The 17,360-nt window shown below is 41.8% G+C and overlaps 1 protein-coding gene across 1 annotated transcript; it reads left to right on the top strand.

Annotated features, from left to right (window-relative positions):
- The first annotated feature begins 13,842 nt into the window (after positions 1-13,842).
- On the top strand, positions 13,843-15,774 carry LOC122724392. Its single transcript, XM_043959204.1, has 4 exons — positions 13,843-14,380; positions 14,474-14,617; positions 15,078-15,335; positions 15,485-15,774. Exons 1-4 carry the CDS (start codon positions 13,843-13,845, stop codon positions 15,772-15,774), a joined length of 1,230 nt encoding a protein of 409 aa, XP_043815139.1.
- The last annotated feature ends 1,586 nt before the right edge of the window (positions 15,775-17,360 follow it).

Here is a 17,360-nt window from a genome sequence, read left to right as displayed (position 1 = left end):
TCTTTAAACTTATATTGAATCGATTGCAGTGAGTTATATTCATATTTGAGAATTGCCTTTTGAATTGAATCTTTGAGTTTGCCATGGTGAAAAATATATTGATGACCCTCAATTGATGAGAATAAGTTGAAAATTGTGTGAATGAACTTAATGTGACTTGATTTAGCAATTGGTGTTGATTTGCCCAAATCATTGAGAGAAAGAAAATTCAGCAAAGGCAAAGACCTCAAAAGCACAAATCTAAGATTGTTCCAATGGTCGAAAGACTATGAACAGAGATAGTGGCCACTTGGATAGGTGACCAACTGAAATATCAAAAAGTGTTACATCAAAAATAGGTTGGTGACCTTTCCAAGATCTAAAGTGCAAAAGTCTGAATAAAGTACTTCAAGGTAAGGGCAAGTCACACCAAAAGCTGGAAAAAGTCTTAACAAATAATGTGCATGTATGGTCTCTCTTGAGGAAAACAAATCCTAGCCATGGTAAGCAAAGAGAAACGAGGAAAGGAGGTGAGTAATCTTCATGCATATATTCTTCACTGCAATGCTTCAAGATAGGTATCTAGAGTAAGAGGTTAAGTGGAAACAAGGGTCTAGAGTGAGAAAGCTTGTTTGACTATATTTATTTGCTTGAGGACAAGCAAAAGGCTAAGTGTGGGGGTATTTGATAGAGCATAGTTTAGTCCATTTTATATTAATATTATTGATAAATATTTACATGATTTCTGCTTAATTTATTACTTTTAATATTATTTTGCAGAAAATAGTATAAAAGGACAAATTGGAGAAAATATCCCTAAAATTGTCTTATTTGAAGCTAAAGGAGCAAGCCTGCACATGAATCCGCAATTGAATGGCCTACTCCCGCAAAATTCCCGCACACAGCCCACTCACGCAATGGACAGCATGAGCCCGCGCTCCACGTTCGTGCATATGAATCGAGCCCACTGCACATGGACCGGCGCCCCTCATCAATCTCGCGTACGTGGACAAGCCCATCCTTGCGATCATGGACCAAACTCCTTCACGTGGACCAAGCTTCTTCACGCGGACCAATCAGCACATGGCCGCCACTCTTGCAAAAGTCCAACACCCATTCACGCGAAAGGTCCACCAATGTGCACGTGGACAACCCTCCTCGCGTGGGCCCGCAAAATCATTCACGCAGCCCGCTCAGCTCAGGCACATGACGCCATTCCCCCCAGTGGATCAAGACCCATTCACACACAAGCACGTGGACCCGCCTCAACTCACGCTTCACGCTCATGACCGCAGCACTTCCCATTTTCACGCGCCTCCACTCCAGCTTCACGTAGACACTCGCACACTCGATCCACTCCCAGGCCAGCAATTTTCCTAAACAGCGTGGCTCCTCTGCACCTATTTAAAGGCCATTCAGTGGCCGAATTAAGGGAATCTCTTCCAGTCGGCAATTCCGCAAGCTCCACTGCCTTCGGGTTCTCTTTCTTTTCTTTTTCTTTTTTTTCTTCTATTTTTCTGTTTTTAATTCAGTCAATGAGTGGCTGATTTTCCATCTAGTTGAATATTGGTTGAAACTTTAGTTATTTAATGGGTTGTGAGACTTGATCAAATATTGTTTAATTTTGGGATTCAATATTCATGCAATTTCATATTTAATTCTCATGTTATTTTGTTATTGAAATCTACGTTGATTTTTTATTGCAAAATAATTATTTGTTAGTTTGAATAATTTAAGTCCGTAATTGCTTGGGTTATTCTTATATAAGAACACTTGGGATAAAATCCAAGGAAATTGCATGATCTAGCGTTATCTCCATACGTTTGGATAGTTAGGATTGGATCTCTATTTCTTAATGCAATTGACAATTGTTTTGATGCCTAAGGCCCAAGGACGTTCCTTGGCAATTTGTTGATTAGTAATTAATTAGAGGACGTTCCCTAATTGGTTTAATCATAAGGAGAGATAATGGTGGTGAGAAGCGTCTTCCATCTCCATAAACTAATCTATTGAATTAACCCAAAAGAACAAAGTGTCTGTGATCAATCCCAATGACTAAAGTGGATCCAATACTTCAACTAGAGTTTTTTTATTATTTATTTCTCTTTTATTTTATTATTCGTTTATTTTAATTGCTTTTAGTAGTTTATTAATTAAATCAATCTCAAACCCTCCATTTTACTTTTATTGCAATTTATTTTTATCTCATTTTTTGTTTATCTCATTTGATCCCACTTTCAGTGTTTATCTCATTTTTTTAGTTTATTATTATTTCAGTTAATTCTCTTGGTCTTGTTGAGAAAAATAAATAGGTTCTCAATTCTCTGTGGATTCGATCCTTCACCACTATCTACAGTTGTAAATTGTTGATAACCAAGAAGGTTATTTTTGACCGGCTTCGACAACCGCGAGTCAATGGGTCAATAGGAGTGTAAACGAACCAAACTATTCGTGAGCTATTCGAGATTTGGCTTGATAAAAACTCGATCGGGCTCGACTCGTTTTCTAAATGAGCCGAACTCGAGCTCACTTTTTAGGCTCGTTTAATAAACGAGCCGAGATTGAGCTTAACAGTATTCTGCTCGTTTAGGCTCGCGAGTTGACTCGTGAACAGGCTCGTGAACATGCTCGTGAGCAGGCTCGCGAACAAGCTCGTGAGCAGGCTCGCGAACAAGCTCGTGAGCAGGCTCGCGAACAAGTTTGTTTGCTGACACTAATCCCACATCGAAGGTTGAAGGGATATGGAGAATCGTGACTTCTCTAAAAAGACAACCCTTCTACATTCTTTTTCATTAGTTTTGAGTTCGAGAGATCTCAATTAAATAAAAAAATTTAATTTAGAAATCTCTTAATAATCTTATAATTTAAATTTGTTTATAATTTAAATAAATTTAAATTATATTGAGCTTGTTTATAATATAATCAAGCTCAAATTCGAGTCTAAATGAGCTCAAATTCAAATTTTTTGAATGGAGTTTAAGTTGGCTTGTTAATGTGATAAATGAGTTTATTACGAATCGAGTTCGAACCGATATCGAATTTAATATTTATTTTATGAATCGATGTAACGACCCGAAAATCGGACCGCTACCGGCGCTAGGATCCGGGTCGACTTAAGGCCGCCGGGACCCGTAGCAAGCCTGACATAAAACCTGTAAACCTGTATAATCCCATACATGATCAACAATATGCATAAAAATTTAAAACTTTTCTTTCCACTGAACATTAACCAAACTCAACCTGTGCATAACATTAACATAACTTTGATCTCTCTGTGGGATCTCATCTATGCCCTCAATGGGTAACATACATCTGTTGAGTTGGTTTATATAATCATCAACAAAAATCTCTAAGATCATGTATAAAAGGGATACAACAATCTATGGTCAAGCACATACTAACATCCATACAACTCCTTACATAACTATACTGTACTTTTACATTACAATTTGATCATGTCCATTTCTATCTATTACAAGCATGACTTCTTCACTCTATCCGAACTCCCGCACTATATCCTGTACCTGTAAGCCTGGGGAAAAAAGGGGAGAGGGGTGAGCTAAAAGCCCAGTGAGTAGAGCTAGTAAAACACATTAACACTATGCTCAAATGGAATGCATCATAACACAAACAATTCACATAAGGGTTGGGTGAACTCGTCACCAATTAGTCCAAGTTAACTCTGTGCCAGGCCTGTAGAATGGGGTCCTGGTCTTTCCTGTCAGAACATACATTACTTACCATTTTCCCAGGGCCTCCTCTGGGCTCCTGGTCTTCGAGTCCCATAACCGTACCTTACTCTGTGCCAGGCCTGTAGACTGGGGCCTGGACTTGCTTACTCTGTGCCAGGCCTGTAGCATGGGGCCTGGTCTTCCTGTCTTGGACTAATTGGGTCATCCAACATTCACCCACAACAACAACAATTTATGCAATGCGGCATATTCGTGAAACTAATGCAATTATCCTATTGCATAAGTATGATGCATGAAACATGATAAAACATTTAGTTTAAAAGATTAAGTTTAGTTCCACTCACCTCTGGCTGACTCTGACAATACCGAAGCAGCTGAACTCACTGCTGGGGTTCTCGGTTCCTCGGGTCCGAACCTACACAGGTGGACTCAAATGAGGGACCAAACATAAATAAACATGACTCTAATATAACCCCCAAAAACCCCCTAAAACATCATGAAAACATCACAGAAAATATGCATGAAATGGCTGAACAGGGCACTTTCGGCGGCACCTTCGGCGGCCGAAAGTGCCAGACAGAGACGAAAGTCTCTTTTCGGGGGCAACTTCGGCAGCCGAAAGGCCTGCCTCCCCAGCCATGTTCGGCGGCCGAAAGTACCTTCGGCTGCCGAACCTGGTTTCTGCCAAAGGGCAGAAACTTGGCTCCCTTTGCACATTTCGCCTCCAAACCTTCCAAACATGCATATTTTTCAACCAAAGCATGCATACAAGTTCCTAGGGGCCTCAAACAAACATATACCCCATCTACAACACTTCAAACATACTCAAACAACACACATTGTTCAAAACATCAATATATACCCATAACTCAACATATACCCTAGCATGCATTTCTACCCTTAGATCTTGCATAAAACTTATTTAGAACACATAATAAGGGTGGATCCGAGCTTACCTCTTGAAGAAATGAGAGGGAAGACGATCCTAGCTTGGAGGTGAAGAGATTGAGCTCCTTGAACCTCCAAGCACCCAAAACTTGCTCTTTGCTCACAAATCTTCAAAATAGAAGTTAAAACTCGTGAAAACCATGAAAGATCTAGGGAAAACACTCAAGATTGAGGGAGGAGCGGCGGAGACTCACCTTGGTCGACAATGGGAGAGAAAAAGCTCGCCCGTGCGGACCAAAGGGACCCCTTTTATATGTGGCTGGCCAGGCCACGTTCGGGGGCCGAATGTGCCTCCGTATCCATGCAATGTTCGGCGGCCGAACATGAGGTTCGGCGGCCGAACCTTGACTTCCCTCACTCATGCTTTCGGGGGCCTAACGTGCCTCCAAAACGCATGCATGTTCGGCGGCCGAACTTGACTTTCGGCGGCCGAACCTGGGTTTTCCTCCAAAGCTATTTTTATGCAAAAACTCATTTAATTCACACTTAAAATCATTTAAAACATAAAAACATTTCATAAAAACATGACTCTACCCTTCTAGAGGTCTCCGACATCCGAGATTCCACCGGACGGTAGGAATTCCGATACCGGAGTCTAGCCGGGTATTACATTCTCCCCCCCTTAAGAACATTCGTCCCCGAATGTTCCTCAACTAGCACATGCATAGCAATCAACATAACATACATACATAAACACATAAAGATCTAACCTTAAAAGAGATGGGGATACTGTTGGAGCATGGACTCCCGTGTCTCCCAAGTACACTCCTCAATGTTGTGGTGGTTCCAAAGGACTTTCACCATCGGGATTTCCTTGTTCCTTAGCTTTCTGATCTGGGTGTCTAGGATCCGTATTGGCTGCTCAACATAGGTGAGATCCTCTTGGATCTCCACATCAGGCTCACTAAGAACCTTGCCCGGATCTGACACGAACTTTCTTAACATAGAAACATGGAAAACCGGATGGATTCTCTCCATTGAAGCAGGTAAATCCAGCTTGTACGATACATTCCCAATCTTTTGCAAGACTTCGAAGGGTCCGATGTACCGCAGAGCCAGCTTACCCTTCTTCCCGAACCGAACCACTCCTTTCATTGGAGACACCTTGAGCAATACCAGATCCCCCTCCTGAAACTCTACTAGTCTTCTGCGGATGTCTGCATAACTTTTCTGTCTGCTTGCAGCCGTCTTGATTCTCTCTCTGATCATGGGCACCACCCTGCTGGTGATCTCTACTAGCTCGGGTCCTGCTAAGGACCTCTCTCCTACCTCTTCCCAGCAAACAGGTGATCTGCACTTCCTTCCATATAAAGCTTCATATGGAGCCATCCCGATGCTAGCATGATGGCTGTTATTGTAGGCGAACTCCACCAAAGGTAGATGCTGCCTCCAAGAACCGCCAAAGTCCAGCACACACATTCTCAGCATATCTTCTATGGTCTGGATGGTCCTCTCTGACTGTCCGTCTGTCTGTGGATGGAAGGCAGTACTGAAATCCAATCTAGTACCCATGGCGTTCTGCAGACTCCGCCAAAACCTGGAGGTGAACTGGGGCCCTCTATCCGACACGATAGAAACAGGAACCCCATGCAGTCTGACTATCTCATCAACGTACACCTGCGCCAACTTGTCCACAGAATAGCCACTCCTGACAGGGATGAAGTGAGCAGATTTGGTGAGTCTGTCCACAATCACCCATATGGAGTCCAATCTGTTGGACGTCGCCGGTAACCCCACTACGAAGTCCATAGCTATATTCTCCCATTTCCACTCTGGAATAGGTAGCGGGTTAAGCATTCCAGCCGGCTTCTGATGTTCCAGCTTCACCCTCTGACATATCTCGCAGGCTGACACAAACTGTGCCACTTCTCTCTTCATAGCTGGCCACCAATAAACCTTCTTTAGATCCTGATACATCTTGGTGGCTCCGGGGTGAATGCTGTATCTTGCATTATGAGCCTCTCTCATAATGTCTCCTTTTAGCCCAATGTCATCTGGTACACATAATCGACTCCCATTGCGGAGGATCCCCCTATTGTCAAATCTGAATTCACTGTCCTTGCCTGACTGAACAGTCTTGGCAATCTTCACTAACTCTGGGTCCTCATGCTGTTTCTGAGCCACCTGCTCCAGAAACACGGGTGTCACTTTCATCTGAGCAACCAAGGCACCTGTACCAGACAACTCCAACTGTAGACCTTCCTCAATGAGCTTGTAAAACTCCTTCACCACCGGTCTCCTCTCTGCCGTGATGTGGGATAGACTGCCTAGTGACTTCCGGCTTAGGGCGTCTGCCACGACATTCGCCTTACCCGGATGGTACTGAATCTTGCAATCATAGTCACTCAGCAACTCTACCCATCTCCTCTGTCTCAAATTCAAATCTCTTTGACTCAGGATGTACTGCAGGCTTTTATGATCTGTGAAGATCTCACATTTTACCCCATAGAGGTAATGCCTCCACATCTTGAGTGCAAAGATTACTGCTGCCATCTCAAGGTCATGTGTGGGGTAATTCAACTCATGCTTCTTTAGCTGCCTAGAAGCATAAGCAATCACCCTCTCATTCTGCATAAGCACACAACCCAGTCCCACACGGGACGCATCACAAAAGACTGTAAAGTCCTCTCCACTAGATGGCAGAGCTAACACTGGGGCTGAAGTCAATCTCTTCTTAAGCTCTTCAAAACTCTCCTCGCACTGGTCGGTCCACAGAAATTTCTGATTCTTCCTGGTTAGTCTGGTCAGAGGAGCTGCTATCTTTGAGAAGTCTTGAACGAACCTCCTGTAGTAACCTGCCAAACCCAAGAAACTCCTGATCTCTGTCACTGAAGTGGGTCTAGGCCAGTTAGCCACAGTTTCTGTCTTCTTGGGGTCTACCTCAATACCATTCTCTGACACTACATGCCCCAAGAACGAAATGCTCCTCAGCCAGAACTCACATTTAGAGAACTTGGCATACAAGCCATGTTCCCTCAAGGTCTGCAGTACCAACCTCAGATGATGGGCATGCTCCTCTGCATTCCTGGAATACACTAGGATATCATCTATGAAGACAATAACAAAGTGATCCAGGTACTGGCTAAACACTCTGTTCATGAGATCCATGAATGCTGCAGGGGCGTTAGTCAACCCGAACGGCATCACAAGGAACTCAAAATGCCCATATCTGGTCCTGAAAGCTGTCTTTGGTACGTCCTCTTCCCTGATCCTCAACTGATGGTACCCCGATCTCAGATCTATTTTGGAGAAACAACCCGCTCCTGCTAGCTGGTCAAATAGATCGTCGATCCTTGGCAAGGGGTACTTATTCTTGGTAGTGACTTTGTTCAACTGCCTGTAGTCGATACAAAGTCTAAGGGACCCATCCTTCTTTCTCACAAACAAAACTGGAGCACCCCAAGGTGAGGTACTCGGTCGGATGAAGCCCTTGTCTACCAGCTCCTGCAACTGTTCCTTCAACTCCTTCAATTCTGCTGGCGCCATCCTGTAGGGAGGGATAGAGATCGGTCGGGTTCCAGGCATCAGTTCTATCTCGAACTCTATCTCCCTAGCAGGTGGTAAACCTGGCAGCTCGTCTGGGAACACATCTAAGAACTCTCTAACCACTGGCACCGAGGCGGGCTCTCTAACCTGACTATTTAGCTCTCTCACATGAGCCAAATACCCCTGACATCCCCTCCTGAGTAACCTACGAGCCTGAAGAGCTGAGATCATACCTCTAGGTGTACCCCTCCTGTCTCCTCTGAAGACAACTTCTGATCCATCCTGACCTCTGAACCTGACTACCTTGTCCCTGCAGTCCAAGGTAGCACCATGGGTAGATAACCAGTCCATCCCTAGAATGACGTCAAAGTCTGTCAAATCTAAAACCACAAGGTCGGCGGACATGCATCTCCCCTCAACAAAAACTGGACTACACTGACAGACAGACTCTGCCACTGATGGATCACACTTGGGTCCACTGACCCAGAGAGGACACTCTAACTCAGAGATCATCAACCCCAACCTCTGGACGGCTCTCGGAGCAATAAATGAATGAGATGCACCAGGGTCCATCAAGGCATATACATCTGAACAACCAATAATTAAGTTACCTGCCACCACGGTGTTAGATGCATCTGCCTCTTGCTGTGTCATTGTGAAGATCCGTGCTGGAGCTGATGGACCTTCACCTCTGAAACCCGCTGAAGAAGAGGCTGCCCCTCTCCCTCTGCCTCTGCCACTGGCCTGAGTCATGGCTGGAGCTGCTGGCTGCGCTACACTGCCTGAAGCTGTCTGCTGGGACTGAGCCATTGGAGCCGCTCTTGGACAATCTCGAGCTATATGCCCCTCCTGACCACATCTGAAGCAGGTGTTTGTCCCAAACCGACATACTCCCTTGTGTGGCCTACCACACCTCGCACATACTGCATTATCCGCACCAGAGCTTGAGCCACTCCCAAATCCCAGACTGGACTTGACTTTACTCCAGAACTTGTTCTTCTTACCCTTGGGTTTACCCCATCTCTTACTGCCTGAAGTTGCTGCACTCAAGGTAGAGGGATCTAGCTTTCCCCCACCCGGAGTTTTAGAACCAGAAGCTTGTGCCACTGTCTGCTTAACTGTCCCCTGAATGATGGCACTAGCCTCCATTCTCCTAGCCATGTCTACTATGGCATGAAAACTCTCTCTATCTGCTGACTGTACCAAGGAGGAATACCTGGGATGGAGCTTCATGATATACCTCCTCGACTTCTTCTGGTCTGTGCTAAGGTCTTGCCCTGCAAATGGCAGCAACTCCATAAACCTGTCAGTATATTCGTCTACACTCATGTCATCAGTCTGCCTCAACTGCTCGAATTCTATCATCTTCAATTCCCTTGAACTATCAGGGAATGCCCATCCTGCAAACTCATTTGCAAACTCTTCCCAAGTCATGCTGTCCACTCTCGGGTTCACATAATTCTTGAACCACTCCCGTGCCTTCTTGCACTTAAGCGTGAACCCAGCCATCTGAATGGCTCTACTGTCATCCGCCCCTATCTCATCTGTAATTGCCTTGACCCGCTCCAAATACACGAACGGATCATCACCTGTCTCAAACTGGGGAGCACCCAGCTTCATATAGTCTGTCATCTTAACCTTGCTCCCACTGGCTGAGCTAGGTCTAGGTGGTTGAGCAACTGGGGCTGCTGGTTCTGCAGGTGGTGGAGGTGGTGCAACATTTTCTGGATTTGGATAGTAGGGTGGAGGTGGATACATTGGATACTGAGAGTATGGTGGGTAGTATGGTGGGTATGGCATATGTGTGGGATAAGGGCTAAAACTAGGGTTATCCGATGTACCTCCCATCGAATACCCTGGATGGTGTGAATAGGGTGGGTAATGATGTGGCTGGACATAACTCGAGGCCTGAATGCCTCCTTCTGATTCTCCCATGCCCTCTTCCGGCATGCTCACACCGAGACTGCCATCTCTCCTCTGATCTACTTCCATATCCTCAGACACTCCTCCTTGCACTGTTCCCCTTACTGATCTGCTTCTACCCAGATCCAAAGACCTTCTAGGGTCTCTTGCTACTCTGTCCCTGTTGGACCTGCTAGACATTGCCCTAGGCAATGCTGGAGGACGGGCGCTCATGCCCTCATCCTCAGGTGGTACTCCAGTCAATCTTGCTGATCGACGAGTTCCTCTCATCCTGTTTTCTGAAAAACAGTACACAACACAAGCAACATTAGCATTATATGGTTCATGTGGGCACGCATGAACCCTCATCACATACATCACATATCATAGCATATCATTAATGCACATGCATAAAATCATGGCATTTCACATCATCATGCAAGACAGGACTCCACATCCTATCCTAGTGGACATGATCTTTCTATTGTGCTTGACCTTCTATAACATCTATGAGCCCGACACTCTAGGTCCGACCATATGAACCTAGGGCTCTGATACCATTCTGTAACGACCCGAAAATCGGACCGCTACCGGCGCTAGGATCCGGGTCGACTTAAGGCCGCCGGAACCCGTAGCAAGCCTGACATAAAACCTGTAAACCTGTATAATCCCATACATGATCAACAATATGCATAAAAATTTAAAACTTTTCTTTCCACTGAACATTAACCAAACTCAACCTGTGCATAACATTAACATAACTTTGATCCCTCTGTGGGATCTCATCTATGCCCTCAATGGGTAACATACATCTGTTGAGTTGGTTTATATAATCATCAACAAAAATCTCTAAGATCATGTATAAAAGGGATACAACAATCTATGGTCAAGCACATACTAACATCCATACAACTCCTTACATAACTATACTGTACTTTTACATTACAATTTGATCATGTCCATTTCTATCTATTACAAGCATGACTTCTTCACTCTATCCGAACTCCCGCACTATATCCTGTACCTGTAAGCCTGGGGAAAAAAGGGGAGAGGGGTGAGCTAAAAGCCCAGTGAGTAGAGCTAGTAAAACACATTAACACTATGCTCAAATGGAATGCATCATAACACAAACAATTCACATAAGGGTTGGGTGAACTCGTCACCAATTAGTCCAAGTTAACTCTGTGCCAGGCCTGTAGAATGGGGTCCTGGTCTTTCCTGTCAGAACATACATTACTTACCATTTTCCCAGGGCCTCCTCTGGGCTCCTGGTCTTCGAGTCCCATAACCGTACCTTACTCTGTGCCAGGCCTGTAGACTGGGGCCTGGACTTGCTTACTCTGTGCCAGGCCTGTAGCATGGGGCCTGGTCTTCCTGTCTTGGACTAATTGGGTCATCCAACATTCACCCACAACAACAACAATTTATGCAATGCGGCATATTCGTGAAACTAATGCAATTATCCTATTGCATAAGTATGATGCATGAAACATGATAAAACATTTAGTTTAAAAGATTAAGTTTAGTTCCACTCACCTCTGGCTGACTCTGACAATACCGAAGCAGCTGAACTCACTGCTGGGGTTCTCGGTTCCTCGGGTCCGAACCTACACAGGTGGACTCAAATGAGGGACCAAACATAAATAAACATGACTCTAATATAACCCCCAAAAACCCCCTAAAACATCATGAAAACATCACAGAAAATATGCATGAAATGGCTGAACAGGGCACTTTCGGCGGCACCTTCGGCGGCCGAAAGTCCTGGACAGAGACGAAACTCAGCTAGGTTCGGCGGCACCTTCGGCGGCCGAAAGTGCCAGACAGAGATGAAAGTCTCTTTTCGGGGGCAACTTCGGCAGCCGAAAGGCCTGCCTCCCCAGCCATGTTCGGCGGCCGAAAGTACCTTCGGCTGCCGAACCTGGTTTCTGCCAAAGGGCAGAAACTTGGCTCCCTTTGCACATTTCGCCTCCAAACCTTCCAAACATGCATATTTTTCAACCAAAGCATGCATACAAGTTCCTAGGGGCCTCAAACAAACATATACCCCATCTACAACACTTCAAACATACTCAAACAACACACATTGTTCAAAACATCAATATATACCCATAACTCAACATATACCCTAGCATGCATTTCTACCCTTAGATCTTGCATAAAACTTATTTAGAACACATAATAAGGGTGGATCCGAGCTTACCTCTTGAAGAAATGAGAGGGAAGACGATCCTAGCTTGGAGGTGAAGAGATTGAGCTCCTTGAACCTCCAAGCACCCAAAACTTGCTCTTTGCTCACAAATCTTCAAAATAGAAGTTAAAACTCGTGAAAACCATGAAAGATCTAGGGAAAACACTCAAGATTGAGGGAGGAGCGGCGGAGACTCACCTTGGTCGACAATGGGAGAGAAAAAGCTCGCCCGTGCGGACCAAAGGGACCCCTTTTATATGTGGCTGGCCAGGCCACGTTCGGGGGCCGAATGTGCCTCCGTATCCATGCAATGTTCGGCGGCCGAACATGAGGTTCGGCGGCTGAACCTTGACTTCCCTCACTCATGCTTTCGGGGGCCTAACGTGCCTCCAAAACGCATGCATGTTCGGCGGCCGAACTTGACTTTCGGCGGCCGAACCTGGGTTTTCCTCCAAAGCTATTTTTATGCAAAAACTCATTTAATTCACACTTAAAATCATTTAAAACATAAAAACATTTCATAAAAACATGACTCTACCCTTCTAGAGGTCTCCGACATCCGAGATTCCACCGGACGGTAGGAATTCCGATACCGGAGTCTAGCCGGGTATTACAATCGAGCTCGAGCTCGAACTTATAAATGAAGCTCGAGTCGAGCTCGAGCTTATAAATGAAGCTCGAGTCGAGCTCGAGCTCGAACTCGAGATTTTAAATTTATTTTCTAATCAAGCCTGAACTTATCAAAGCTCGGCTCGATTCGATTATAGCCCTATGGGTCAACCTATAATGTTAAGGGTTCTGAGACTGTTAAACATACTCCTTCTATTACCCTATCATCTATGCTAAGTTTACCTAATCTTGCCTTTAATTTACTCTCTGTGAGTAAACTTACCAAAGACAAAAATTATTATGTTTTCTTTTTTCCTGATCATTGTCTCATTCAGGATCTTGTGACGAAACAAATTATTGGTAAAGGACATGTTTCTGGGGGTCTCTATATTTTGGATGCATGAGTGCCTCAGCCTGTTGCCTGCTCCAGTGTCGTATCTTCGTTTAAAGCACATTGTCGGTTGGGACATCCTTCTTTATCGGTTTTGAAGAATTTATGCCCTCAATTTCATGAGATATCTTTACTGGAATGTGAGTCATATCATTTTGCAAAACATCATCGAATCTCTTTAAGTCCTAGAGTCAATAAACGAGTTGAGTCTGCTTTTGAATTAGTTCATTCAGATATTTGGGGCCCATGTCCGGTTGGATCTAAGACTGGATTCATATATTTTATTACTTTTGTGGATGATTACTCTAGAATGACTTGGATTTATTTTATGAAGTATCGTTCAGAAGTGTTTTCTCATTTTTCTGCCTTTTTGTGCTAAAATCAAGACTCAATATAATGTTTCTGTGAAACTTTTGCGGAGCGACAATGCTAAAGAATATATGTCAGAATCATTCCAGGCTTATATGACTCAACATGGTATTCTTCACCAATTATCATGTATTGATACACTCGCTCAAAATGGGATAGCTGAAAGGAAGAATCGACATCTTCTTGAGACTGCTAGAGCTCTATTGTTTCAAATGTAAGTTCCTAAAGAATTTTGGGCTGATGCTGTCTTTACTGTGTGCTTTCTCATTAATCGCATGCCCTCTACAGTACTAAACGGTAATACTCCTTATAATGTTCTCTTTCCTAAGAAGTTATTATTTCCTCTCGAACCACGATTGTTTGACAGTACTTGCTATGTTAGGAATGTCAAACCTCATGTGACTAAACTTGATTCTAAAGCTTTGAAGTGTGTTTTCTTGGGATATTCTCGCCTTCAGAAGGGGTATCGATGTTACTCTCCAGACCTCAACAAGTATCTGGTCTCAACAGATATAGTCTTTTCTGAGAAAGTTTCTTTTTATCCTATTGTACAAATCTCTCTTGATCAAGAGGATGATGATGAGTGGCTCATCTATAGAATCATATCTGATGGTGGGACATTTTCGAGTATGCCTTCTGCTGCACAATCTGATGGTAACATTCCTCCTAATACTCAGCCTCCTATTAACCCGTCAATTATTCAAGTTTACTCTCGAAAACCAGTACCTGATAATACATGTCCTGCACCAGAATCTTCTTCGCCATCAGATCCACCACCGACTGACCTTGACCTCCCCATTAGTCTTCGTAAAGGTAAATGACAGTGTAAATCTATCTATTCTATTGCTAATTTTCTGTCTTATGATAACATGTCTCCTTCTTCTACCTTCTTAATTGTCTCTCTAGATTCCATTTCTTTGCCTAAGACAGTTAAAGAGGCCCTAGCTCATTCTGAATGGCGTGATGCAATATTTGAGGAGATCAAGGCTCTAGATGAAAATCATACTTGGGAGCTAGTTGATTTACCCTCTGGCAAGAAGGTTGTGGGCTGTAAATGAATTTTTGCCGTCAAAGTCAATCCAAATGGCTCCATGCATAGCGAGGCTTAAGGCCCATCTTGTCGCCAAAGGTTATGCCTAATCTGACACTTTTTCTCCTATGGCAAAAATGACCTCAGTTCGCTTGTTCATCTCCCTAGCTGCTTCTCAGCATTGACCTTTACACCAATTAGATATCAAGAATGCATTTTTACATGATGACCTCCAAGAAGAGGTGTATATGGAGCAACCACCAGGGTTTGTTGCTCAGGGAGAGTATGGAAAAGTCTGCCATTTGAAGAAATCTTTGTATGGTTTGAAGCAAAGTCCCCGTGCATGGTTTGAAAAGTTCAGTGAAGTTGTTCAAAAATTTGGGTTGAAAAAAAGCAAGTGTGACCATTCAGTCTTCTATAGAAATTCAGATAGTGATATTATTCTCCTTGTTGTATATGTTGATGATATTGTCATTACAGGGAATGATAGTACATGGATCTCTTCTCTCAAGAACTACTTGCATGTAAGTTTTCGTACCAAAGACTTGGGTCAGCTTAAGTATTTCTTAGGAGTCCAAGTCTTGAGGAGTAAAAAGGGAATTTTTCTATCTCAAATGAAGTATGTCCTTGACTTACTTGCAGAAACTGGGAAGATGGGAGCTAAATCATGTAGCACAACAATGATCCTAATATATGTCTTACAAAAGATGACAGAGACCCTTATGATGATTCAGAGAGGTACATGAGGTTGGTTGGAAAGCTGAACCACCTTATGGTGATAACTCGGCCAGATATTGCTTTTGCAGTAAATATTGTAAGCCAATTCATGTCTGCACCTACGGTGAAACATTAAGCCGCTCTATAACAAATTCTATGTTATCTAAAAGGGACTCCTGGACTCGGTATACTCTACAGAGATCATGGGTATACTACACTTGAGTGTTTTTCTGATGCTGACTGGGCGGGATCCAAAAGTAATAGAAAGTCGACTACAAGCTACTGTGTATTTGTTGGAGGAAACTTAGTGTCCTGGAAAAGTAAGAAGCAAAATGGGGTATCTAGATCCAGTGTCGAGTCAGAATATAGTGCCATGGCTCAATCGTCTTGTGAGATTTTGTGGATAAATAATATACTGAAGGAAGTTGGTATGAATGTTGCATCACCCGCGAAACTTTGATGTGATAATCAGACTACTCTTCACATTGCTTCCAATCCAGTATACCATGAACGGACTAAATATATTGAAGTTGGCTGTCATTTCATCATTGAGAAAATTCAATAAAATTTAATTTTCACCAGTTATGTGAAGACAGAAGAGCAATTGGGTGATCTATTCACCAAAACTTTAAATGAGTCTCAAATAAAATATTTTTCTAACAAGTTAGGCATTATAAATATCTATGATTCAACTTGAGGGGAGTGTTACAGGTTATATAAAAAGTAAATATGTTAATATAAGAAATCAATATTGATAGATGGGTTAGTTACTTAATCTCAGGAATTGTATAATCATAGACTTGATTTTCCTTCTTTTTTAGATAACAATTTTTAGATACCGTCTCTCATGTATAAATAGGTTGTAATCTCTACTGTGAAATATAACAAAATATTATATTTTTACGCTTTTTATTAGTCTATATATGTTATTTTTAATATTTTTTAAATTATATAATAGTTGAACGTATTATTTTAAAATATAAAATAAAATATTATAAATTAATTATTAAAATAAATTCGGACAAAGTTAATAATTAATAAAGCCAGTATTTAATTAAATAACATATATTTTATTTTAAATTTAATAATAACTTATTGATAATGGATGCAATGGAAATAGACCTGTTGAATTATTCATTATTATTTAGTTAGGTGTTTCGGTGAATAAAAAATTTATTAAAAATTTAAGTAATAATTAAAATTTGCTCAAAGATTGAAAGAGGACTTTACTTATAAAATAATATAATACTTTTATTGAAATTTTATAATATATATTTATTATTATAATTGTTATTTAAATCATAACATTATTAATTTATTATTATTTTGATCTTAAAATTTAAAATTATTTATTATTTTAAAAGTAATATAAAAATATTATAACTTTATATCTAATAATTAAAAATTAAATTGAAACTAAAATTAAAACTGCATAAAAATCATTTAAAATCAAATTAAAACCATATTGAAATCTCATTCTAAATATGATTCCTAACATTATATTGAGGAGTTTTTAGAGATAAAAGTATAATTTTTTAAAGTAATTATTTTGTTTGAGAAGTAGGTTATTGGAGGCCGAAAACTCCCACTTTTTAAATCCATCAATTTAATAAGTTGAAAAAATTTAAAACATTACCTCTTCACAGTTAGGGATACAAAGGGATATGATACTCACCAAAAACACCCTATTCAAATCCTTTGACAAAAAAAATCCTAAATCATTTCTTAATTTTAGCAAATTGATGGATTGATCTTCAATGCTTAAAATTAAATACTTAAAATTATGTATAGTAAATTTATTTAATAATACCATTCTTCCATCGATTTTCAAAAGAAATATCTATTCAAAACTAAGATTATTAGAGTTTGGTTGGATCTAATGGCCGTGGCCATTCCTTAACCTTACCTTGCCATAGCTTACTTTAAAATCCCCTTCATTGACCACATTCAACCATATTAAAAAAAAAAAATTTGTTAGTTAATTTTTTAATTTTAAAAAATATATTAAAAATTATAATATTTAAAAAATTTATTGATTAATTTTGT

The sequence above is a fragment of the Manihot esculenta genome, chromosome 1 (genome assembly GCF_001659605.2).
Source record: "Manihot esculenta cultivar AM560-2 chromosome 1, M.esculenta_v8, whole genome shotgun sequence".
Taxonomy (NCBI): Eukaryota; Viridiplantae; Streptophyta; class Magnoliopsida; order Malpighiales; family Euphorbiaceae; genus Manihot; species Manihot esculenta.
This window is presented reverse-complemented; position numbering and strand designations above follow the sequence as displayed.